The sequence below is a fragment of the Nuphar pumila genome, chromosome 3 (genome assembly GCF_984573655.1).
Source record: "Nuphar pumila chromosome 3, dmNupPumi1.hap1.1, whole genome shotgun sequence".
In the NCBI taxonomy this organism is placed as follows: domain Eukaryota; kingdom Viridiplantae; phylum Streptophyta; class Magnoliopsida; order Nymphaeales; family Nymphaeaceae; genus Nuphar; species Nuphar pumila.
This window is the reverse complement of record NC_143251.1, coordinates 922,326-932,490: the sequence shown is the minus strand read 5'-3', so window position 1 is coordinate 932,490 and position 10,165 is coordinate 922,326. Positions and strand designations below refer to the sequence as shown.

General features: G+C 44.0%; 1 protein-coding gene across 1 annotated transcript; it reads right to left on the bottom strand.

Moving 5' to 3' along the window:
- Nucleotides 1–3,668: 3,668 nt before the first annotated feature.
- On the bottom strand, nt 3,669–6,604 carry LOC149841573 (uncharacterized). The gene is made up of 2 exons (XM_089998551.1): nt 5,439–6,604; nt 3,669–4,140 (listed from the first exon to the last, which is right to left on the bottom strand). The coding sequence occupies exons 1-2, from the start codon at nt 6,501–6,503 to the stop codon at nt 3,922–3,924; spliced, it is 1,284 nt and encodes a 427-aa protein (XP_089854677.1). The 5' UTR covers nt 6,504–6,604; the 3' UTR covers nt 3,669–3,921.
- Between the last annotated feature and the right edge of the window lie 3,561 nt (nt 6,605–10,165).

Below are 10,165 nucleotides of genomic sequence, written 5' to 3'. Positions count from 1 at the left end.
CTTGTTCCAACCTCCTCCGAACTTGGGTTCCAGTCGCCGGAACCAGTCGGACAGCCCGGGCAGCGACCTCATTGAACCTTCTAACCTGCAATTTCCGGACCAATCTGCCATGCCGGACTTGATTTCGGCTTCGAGGGGTGGCATTTCCATCGACGTCTCAAACGCCGCAACCTCCTCTTCTTCTTCCACCTCTCCAATGATTGGCTGCAACAGTTGGGCTTCACCCTTCCAAACAGCTATGCTCAGAGCAACATGTCAACGTCCCACTGATAGGCAAAAAACATTTCAAAGGTTATTTATCATAATGCCAGCTTTAGTTGAATCTGTTTTGATTGCAATGTTTGAAGCATCTCTTTCTTGCTTTGATTGTTTATGTTTGTTGCTTGCTGCTTAAGTGCTTCTCAGTAAGCAGAATCTGGCCCTCATGCTCATCTCGATTGGATTACTGAGATTCCACCAGTAAGATCCGTAGTCCTTCTTGCTGCTAACTCTTTACATTTGCAGGTTGTTTCTTCAAATGAGTATAATAATGACAAATATGCGAAGGAGTTCAGTATCAGTGTTTCTAATGCGCTTGCTACTTGTCCTGCTCGGGTTTTGCCAACTCCTCGTGTGAGTTGATCATATGTAATTTATTGTTTTGTTCATTATTCTGATCAACTCACACGAGGAGTTGGCAAAACCCGAGCAGGACAAGTAGCAAGCGCATTAGAAACACTGATACTGAACTCCTTCGCATATTTGTCATTATTATAATCATTTGAAGAAACAACCTGCAAATGTAAAGAGTTAGCAGCAAGAAGGACTACGGATCTTACTGGTGGAATCTCAACCCTCTAACTCGCTCTCTTTCCCTTCTATTTATGCTTTTGTGCACATCCATCAGAAGATCCTACATTGCTCCATCAAGCACCGACTGACCTGCACATTGACTGTTGTGGGTCCTTACTGATGAGCTGCCTCTAAATTTATTCGACTCTGGGTCCTTACTGCACTTGAAGTTGAGTCGTTGTATTTTTTGTTATTCGGTGGGTGGTGAAGCCCTCCTCTACTCTCTTAAGACTCTTAGCTTGGGCAATCTTTCTTTTGATGATTGTGGATACATTACAACCACAATCATGGTAGTCTATCAAAAGAAAGATTGCCCAAGCTAAGAGTCTTGAGAGAGTAGAGGAGGGCCTCACCACCCACCGAATAACAAAAAATACAACGACTCAACTTCAAGTGCAGTAAGGACCCAGAGTCGAATAAATTTAGAGGCAGCTCATCAGTAAGGACCCACAACAGTCAATGTGCAGGTCAGTCGGTGCTTGATGGAGCAATGTAGGATCTTCTGATGGATGTGCACAGAAGCATAAATAGAAGGGAGAGAGAGCGAGAGAGGGTTGATGAGCCCCCGGACCCTCCTCCTGTAAGGGCAAAAGGCCATGAACACGCTGGGAGGAGCCCTCAGACCCCCCTTCTGTAAGGGTAAAAGCTCTGAATCAGACTCCATAACTCTTCAAGTTGAATGATGCTACCCACACTGGGAGGAGCTCTCAGACCCCCCTTTCTGTAAGGGTAAAAACTCTAAATCAGACTCCACAACTCTTCAAGTTGAATGATGCTACCCACGCTGAGAGGAGCCCCCAGACCCTCCTCCTGTAAGGGTAAAAACTCTGAATCAGGCTCCACAACAGTAAATGTGCAAGTCAGTCGGTGCTTGATGGAGCAATGTATGATCTTCTAATGGATGTGCACAAAAGCAGAAATAAAAGGGAGAGAGAGAGAGTGAGAGTTGAATGATGCTACCCACGCTGGGATGAGCCCCCAAACCCTCCTCCTGTAAGGGTAAAAACTTTGAATCAGGCTCCACAACAGTCAATGTGCAGGTCAGTCGGTGCTTGATGGAGCAATGTATGATCTTCTAATGGATGTGCACAGAAGCAGAAATAAAAGGGAGAGAGAGAGAGTGAGAGGGTTGATGGCACTGGTTGGAATGTTTGTGAATCATTGCTTTCTTCCATGATGCCTAACGACAGCAGTAATGAAGAGAAGACACTGGAATGTTTTGTAACACTGGAACGTTGATAATGGGAGCACCGTTACAGCAGATGGCGCAGGCGAACGTCTCCACTTTAAATGGTTAACATCAAACTTTCTGGAATTTCTGCTTTTTTGTCCTTTTCCCCACCCGTCGTTTCACAACTTTTGAATGGAAGATATTTTTGTCATTTCCTCGAACCGTCATTTCAGGACAAGAAAAGCAAGGGTGATTAAGTCTTTGCAACATCACCAGAGTCCGATGCAAAGTTATGTCAACATACACGGGAATACGAGCCCCATGTGCATGTATACGTGGTGTTCATTCAAAGCCCCGAACACAGACGTGGGATTCAGTGAATCATCGGGGGGGGAACATATAACCTACTTCGGCTTGTCTGGTAGGACCAACTAGCGCACGTCACCTTGGCAGGTTCTAAACCCAATGGTATAGTTGTATAACTGTTAAAGGGTAGTCCTAATCCTAGCTTGCCTTTAAAAAAAAAATCATTTTCCTTAAAAAAAAAATTCCTCAGGCTAGCTTGCCTTTAACTTTATATATATATATATATATATATATATATATATATATATATATATATATATATATATATATATATATAGAGAGAGAGAGAGAGAGAGAGAGAGAGAGGTCAAAAATGATGAATATCAAGTACGTGGTTAGACATGAGAAGTGCGGCAGAGGCCATATCAGGCGTATGAACGATGACGTACCAATGGGGTCTTGGGATAATATGTCCCACTCCCATGAGCCATCCACTAACAAGTAACAACCAATCTGGTGGCCTTTATCATCGTGGTACGCCCTCCATCACCATAGACAGGCTCAGGCTGAAACATACAACAAACAGAGGTGTGGGCTGAGCCTCATATAAAAGGTTTGGCTGAGCCCCATAAAAGGTTTGGCTAAGCCCGGAACTAAATTTTAAATAGGGATCCCAAGGCTGGAACCGAGGCCAATCCTGACCCCACACCAACCCTAACTTCCAGCCCTTTAGTAGGGCTGACCTGCCAGAACTCTCGAGGAATGATCGTGAAAATGAAAATTAGGGAATACAAAACGTAGAGGCCCCAATCCAATCCAATCCAAGTGAAGTCCTGCATTTGCCAGATGCCATGCCAATGGTCATAGTAAACTCATATTATTTGAAGGAAAGGATGGTTATAGAAACCAGAGGATTGAAAAAATCAAACATGGCGATGTCAAGCAGGAAGCCAACCAAACGGCGTCCAACAATTTTGACGCTGATGAAAAATAACGACTATAGTATAACAGTTATGCAAACCCAAAAAGAACTATAACAGAAACACTAAAACCACTCGGAAATATCAATCATTACCAAATCAATAAGATCTCCATCTCCAAAGGTTGGAAATCTGTTAGCTGGGATGGAATCATGTGCGTTTGTGCATATGAATAAGTGGCAGCTGACAAATACATTCTTTAGTGTAAATACAAAGGAGAAAGGGCCACTCCACACTCAATCCAATATGCATAAAAAAGCCCATCTCAGCTACCAGATTCCAAACGGGACCACCAAGGTAGTTTGACCAAGATTTTACCTCAGGAACACCAAATGCATAAAATAAAAGCCCATCCCAGCTACCAGATTCCAAACAGCGCCTAATACATCGAAAGGTAGCACTCATTCATTTGAAAAGTATTTGGAGGTTTAATCCTCAATTCTCAGTATTAACAATATGTACTAAGTCAAACTCTCCCTGAATGAAAACAGGAAAATGCAGATTTCAGAATATTTTCATTCTTTTCTCGTGTGGAAAAAGATAGATTCAATGGAGTCCCCAACAGGGTTTACCAGATACAAAAGCCAAGAATTTGCGACTCTTCTCCACAATCAAAGCATCTATAAGGAGATGCTAACGATGTCTGGAACGACTTCCATCCACAACAGTGTCAGCACTATCATCCTTACCCCTTTTTCTCTTGGCATGAGAGGACAATTGTGGTGCACCATGGCATTCCACATCATCCTCTAACCCATCATCTTCGATACCCTCATCAAGGTTGCCAGCTCCATCTTCATCTTCTGGTTGCACAATGCGCCGTACGAGATACTCTGCCCCAACCACCTCTTCCTGATAAAAGAAAACATTGATTTAGATACCAAGAACAGCACTCGATGATGCAGCAAAAACAATAGCAGTTTCACTTTCCCCTTTGCCACTAATAATCTTGCTACGAGCATTAATACCTAGAATAATCGGTCAATCACAGAATCCAATTGATAGAATCAAACCACTTGAGACAAAAAATGCTGTATGGAAACATTAAAAGGAAAAGCCCAACGATCTCCTGGTCACATGTAATTGCAACTGGGTTTACAAAATAAAACAAGGCGACCAAGCAGGGAAATATAATGAAGCCATTGCACTTCGAAATCGAGTATGACCAAAGCTACAACGGTAAGTTGAAAACCTAATCCAAATAGTACAGAATCCAAGCTGGAGATCAATCATACATTTAGAAGTTGGATTAACAACCAAAATGCCTAGACATCAGCATAGATTATCTTCCACTCATCTGATCAATGATGGAAAACAAAGGCATTGGCCGTGTTCATCCCAAAGGCGGTTTTCAGAAACTACTGAAAACAGATTCTGGAATTTTAGCTTCATCCCGGGGCAAGAAAAACGTAAAAAAAATAAAAATATATAATACTGAAACGGTAACGAAACCGTACCAACAACGTCATAGGAAGTTAACATCAGTCTACTACTTTAAATGCTAAATTCCTATTTATAAAGATCAAAAGGGGGGAAAGGCTGAAATACGATCTGTAGGAAACACTTCAAGAATTCTACAAAAAAATCCACAAATATTGCTACAGTGGCCAACTAAGACCCATTTGGATCGTGATGGCAAAAAAATTTGATGGTGGCGTCAGCCTGGTAGAATATCACTACATAGCTGATAAAGTTCCTGGACAGAAAAGGTTCTAGAGAAGAGGGAATTATGTGCAAAAGCATCCAGTTATTGCTCATGAAACTTTTTTGAAAATAATAGAAAAAAATGAAGCTGTGAAAATAGTATACAGTTTAATATAGACCAAAAAAAGAATAATGGCAAATGCATAAACCGCAAGAGAACATGGAAATGATCAAGTTTTTTTTTATCATTTTCTACTTTGTATTTATTTCTAGGATCTTGCGGCAAGTAAAATAAGTAATTCACTAGCCACAGTTCAATTTACGGGAGATATACGATCGGGGGAAGCTAACTCAAATCCTAAGAAAGAAGGCAAAGAGAAAGTTCTTCAAACACGCAGACGGCAATATGGTATCGTTGATAAGTTTTCAATTAGAGTACTAACGACAAGAATTTAGTTCATATATCAAATACTTTGGAAAAGATAACAAGAAAAACTTAACCATACCTCGTCTTCTTCATCGTAATCCCCATCTTCAACTCCCTGATCATCATCCTCTCCAATCACCCCATTCTCATCATCATCGACCTGTTCTGGCTCATCTATCTGTCCCTCTGTGCTCGTCAAACGGCTGCCACTCACAGTATCCACCTCATCCTCTTCATCTTCAACCTCCTCTTCCTCGTCTTCCTCATTGTTTTCTTCCTCGTGAACCTCTACATTGCCAATATCCTCATCATCCCCATCTTCCTGATCAATCTCCGTTCCATCATAATCCCCTTCATCTTCAACTTCCTCTTCATCATCAGCCGAAGTCCCCTCCTCCCGTTTCTGAACCCCATTTGGAATGACCGAACGATTCCTACTAACGCCATCTTTACCCTGAAACGGAATAGATTCCTCTTCATCCTCGTTGCTCTCTTCACCTTCATCCTCATCGGCATCCAAGTCCACAGTTACAGCGGTTTCCTTCATAGACTGATCTTCGCTGTCAACTTCACCACTCCCAGGGTCCTCATCATCTTCCAACTCCTCATCCTCCTCGTGGTCGTCGTCATCGTCCTCCTCTTCTTCGTCTGACTCTGGGCGCTCCTTGTTATTGGCATCCATCTTATCCAAATACTTGAGGGACTTGATCAGACTGAAAACCCTTTCCCTGTAATTCTCAACCCTAGTGACGGGGCACTCGTACAGATCGAGAGAGACGAGCTTCAGCTTGGCAAGCGGGGCGAGGTCGTCGATGGATTGGATCCTGTTGTTCGAGAGGTCAAGGTCGCGCAGGGAATGGAGGCCCGCCTCCATCAAGAACTTGAGCCCATTCGCTATGCGGTTGTCGCTAAGGATTAGCTTCTGTAGGTTATTCAGGCGGGGGAAATTCTCCAGGGACGAGATGCCGACGTTGGCGAGGGAGAGGTGCTCCAGCGACCGGAACCTCTCGAGCAGGGCGGGAGGAAGAAGACGGCCGTGGAGGTACTTCACTGCGCCGTCCAGGTTTAGGATCCTCGTAGTCGAGCAATCGGTTTGGCCGTCAAGAGCCGATTCCACGGCCCTCTCCCAAACCTCTTCGTCCATAGAAGAAGAAGAAGAAAGCCCTTAACCCTACGGTCCCTACCCCTTATGATCCTATTTCCCGAATCTTGGGGACGCACGAAACCCTTCGCCGGAAATCGCTGTTTTCCCGTACAAGTGAGAATGCCGTCAATCTCTCTTTTTTATTTATTATATTGTCAAGGGAGCGGCCACGGTTAGGGATGGCAGTGGACCGGGGAAAAGCGGGGCCCCGCCCCGCCTCGCCCCGTTTGGACCGGGGATGAAGGGTATGAAACGGGGATGGAGGCGGGGATGAAGGTTAAAATCCATCCCCGTCCGGGGGTGGAGGCGGGGATGGACTGGCACGTTCCCCCGCCCCGCCCCGCCCCGCCCCGCCCCATCCCCGCCCCGGCCCCGCCCCGGCCCATCCCCGCCCCGCCCCGTCCCGGCCCCGCTCCATCCCCGCCCCCAACTCAGATGAACTGTTTACTAACCCTAACTCCCTTCCCTAATTTCCTAACCCTGGAGCCGGGCGACGTTACTGTGCACGTAGGACGCCGGGTTCTCGATAGCGTACCGGACTCCGGCCTGGGCGGCGAGGTGCATCACGTGGGTGAAGGCGACGAGGTCGAAGAGCTTGGCCAGGAGCCGGGCGTCGTTGATGTCGCCGGCGATGACGAAGACGCCGTGGTCGCCGAGGATTCGACGGCGGGCCTTCTTGAGCGAGGGGTCGTAGTAGTCGTTGAAGTTGTCGAGGCCGACGACACCGTCACCGCGCTTCCGGAGGGCGAGCGAGACGTGGGTGCCGACAAAGCCAGCGGCGCCGGTGACGAGCACGCTCATCCCGCGGGGTCGGGGACGGGGGCGGGGGCGGGGCGGGGACGGGGACGGGGCGGGGACGGGGACGGGGACGGGGACGGGGACGGGGACGGGGCGGGGGTGGAGGACATGAAACGGGGATGAAGGCGGGGGTGGAGGATAAAATCCATCCCCGCCGCGGAGGCGGGGCGGGGGTGGAGGATAAAATTTTGAGGCGGGGCGGGGGTGGAAACCTTGTCCCCCGCCCCGCCCCGCCCCACTGCCATCCCTAGCCACGGTGGGTGAACGCTAGCGGTCAGAGAGAGATGAAAAAGGAGCGATCCATCGCGTCGATTTGATGACGCAGATCGATGACGTGGTAGGATCGGACAGCTGAAGTTCCTTGGAGATGTTGTGTTTCTTTGACAACAAAGACCGCAGAGAGAGAGAGGGATGTACGTGGATGCTCGCTCGCCTTTAAATCTTTTTTACTAAAACGCCCTCCAATCTAATCACAACCGCAAACGTCAACAGCACGTCTTTTCTTTCCACAGGTTTTTTTTTTTTTGAAGGTTTCTTGTGACGTGTGTATGTGTGAAATGGATCGGGTTCCCTCGGGATGCGAATCCGATACTATATTTCTGGACATGGTTAAGAAAAAAAGGTATTCGGATTTAGATTAGAAAGGCATCAGTGTTTAATATTGGAACCATGTTCCGATTCAGGTTTAATCCAATCTGTTTACACATATCATTGGACCTTATTTGGATTTTGATCAACTGAGAAAATCTAGATTCAGATTCAGGTCAGGCAGGATTTGGGTCATACCAGATCTGTTTGCATCACCAGTATTAAGCGGAGGTGTGGACCGTAAAAATGAAGGATTTGGAAACTTTATGCGTCACAAGTGACCCTGGCGACGATTTTATTTTTATACCAAGGAATTTCGGTATTAAGGATGTCAATGGATCAGATAAGGCCCGAATCAGATCGTCATGTTGTAGATCCTAATCCAAGTCATCAGACTACACAATCTACGGCTATATGACCCTATTTCCATCCGGTTTTATGGGTGACCCCGAGCTTAGATTAGATGGCAACTGAATAAAGAGTTTTTTACGGTGCTGAACGACTTAAACGAAGAAGTGGAGTCAACATCCGAAAGTCTTGCCACAGTAAAGTTGCATATGCTTTTCTTTGGATGTCACATATCTCATATACGTCCATTTGAATTTGGTATAACAGAGTTCAAAGAAACATCGAATATTAGTTTTCCAAACAGGAGAATGTGATGTTCATATTTTAATTGTAGCAAAAGAGAGAGAGAGAGAGAGAGAGGGGGGGATTGCTCTACAGACTCATATGTTTAAGCTTTGGATTTCAAATCCAATCTAATGCACCCTTAGTATTAAAAAGTGATGACAAGCATATTCAGCACAATAAACAATGTTCAAGGGGAGCCATATCCTATTCACAGATAGACCAGAGGTGAATGAATAGGTACAAAAAAAAAATGAGAACCATGGAGCCTATCAATAGCCTGTTAATAATTAAAGCAAATAAAAGAGAGTCGATGGTACATAAATATGTTTGTCTCTGAAAGAAAAAAATAAAATGGTCGGTGAAAGATATACATAATCAATCCATAATTTAGTCGTAGACACTAAAGGTAGAATTTATTTATTTTTTAGAGAGAAGAGAAAAAAATATTATTAACAAGATTAGGAAATGACGAAGAGAAATCACCATAGATACAAAGAATTTACATAGTGATGGTAGTATCAGAAATTACCTGATAAAAAGAACACAGAAGAAGAAAGGATCCTAACCAAGAGATATCATAGCTAGATCATATAAAAACAAGTGTGATTAGGTTGCATGTGAAACACAATGTACACATCCAACCTCTTTTTGTCATTGAAAAGATGATTATTGTGTTCCCTTCATCATATCTCCCACCAAGCCTAAACCAACCAACACCCATAGCCACTTTTTTGAGAAATTAACAAAGGGAGGCCCCAAAATCAACTTTCCTAGGCAATTCGCCTCAGTGACACTAAAAGCTGCCCATATCTTTACCAAGCTTGGCCATTAACGAGAGAATATGTGATGCATTTGAATCGAAGTATTAATAAGTAAATATATTCATTATAATTTTAAGAGTAATATGTAGGTTCTTCTAACCAGTTTTATTTCACAGTTTCAAGTGTTTTTTTTTTTTTTTTGCTTAATCTGGTCCACATGTTTATCATTGTTTATTTTACTAGAAAACAAGGCTTACATTAAATTGACTTAACTAAGGACATGATTTTTTGTTATCATCGAGTTTTAGTGCAACTTAGCCATAGTTGATTTTTTTTATCGTTGTAAAAACACATCTAAACATAAAAAGTACCTTTTTTAATAAAATGTTTGCAAACATGATGCATAAAACTTACTTATTTGTTAGTCTAGAAGTGCATAAACTTCCAGTTATAGCACTATGATTACGATGGAATGTATGACTTGAGGTGAAACGTTCCATCCAGGTTAAATAATTACTAAAAAAAAATTACGAGCATCACACAAGGACTACATGCGCACCCTTGGGCATCTTGAAAAGAAATTTGGCTGGAGCAAAGCAACTATTTTTACAACACCTCCTCAGAATGCAAGGGAAACATCTCCACGGTGAAAAGGAATATCTGAGTGTGCAAGCTCCCTACCTACTGATTCAACGGACCAGGTTTGGGCTGGATATCCGATAGAATCCATTTAGATACGATTCAGTAATGCCTAGATCCAAACCAAATCCAACCAACTCGTTTACATCTCTACAATCATATCCACGCAACGTAATCATCAGGTTTTAAAATAAAAGATATTAGGGATTAAAACGCGCCAGAATAATACTGATATCAGTGGCT

Coding starts and splice junctions, on each gene's coding strand:
- LOC149841573 (XM_089998551.1), bottom strand. CDS start 6,503: ATGGACGAAGAGGTTTGGGAGAGGGCCGTGGAATCGGCTCTTGACGGC. Junction 4,141..5,438: donor ATTACGATGAAGAAGACGAG/GTATGGTTAAGT, acceptor TTCTTTTATCAG/GAAGAGGTGGTTGGGGCAGA.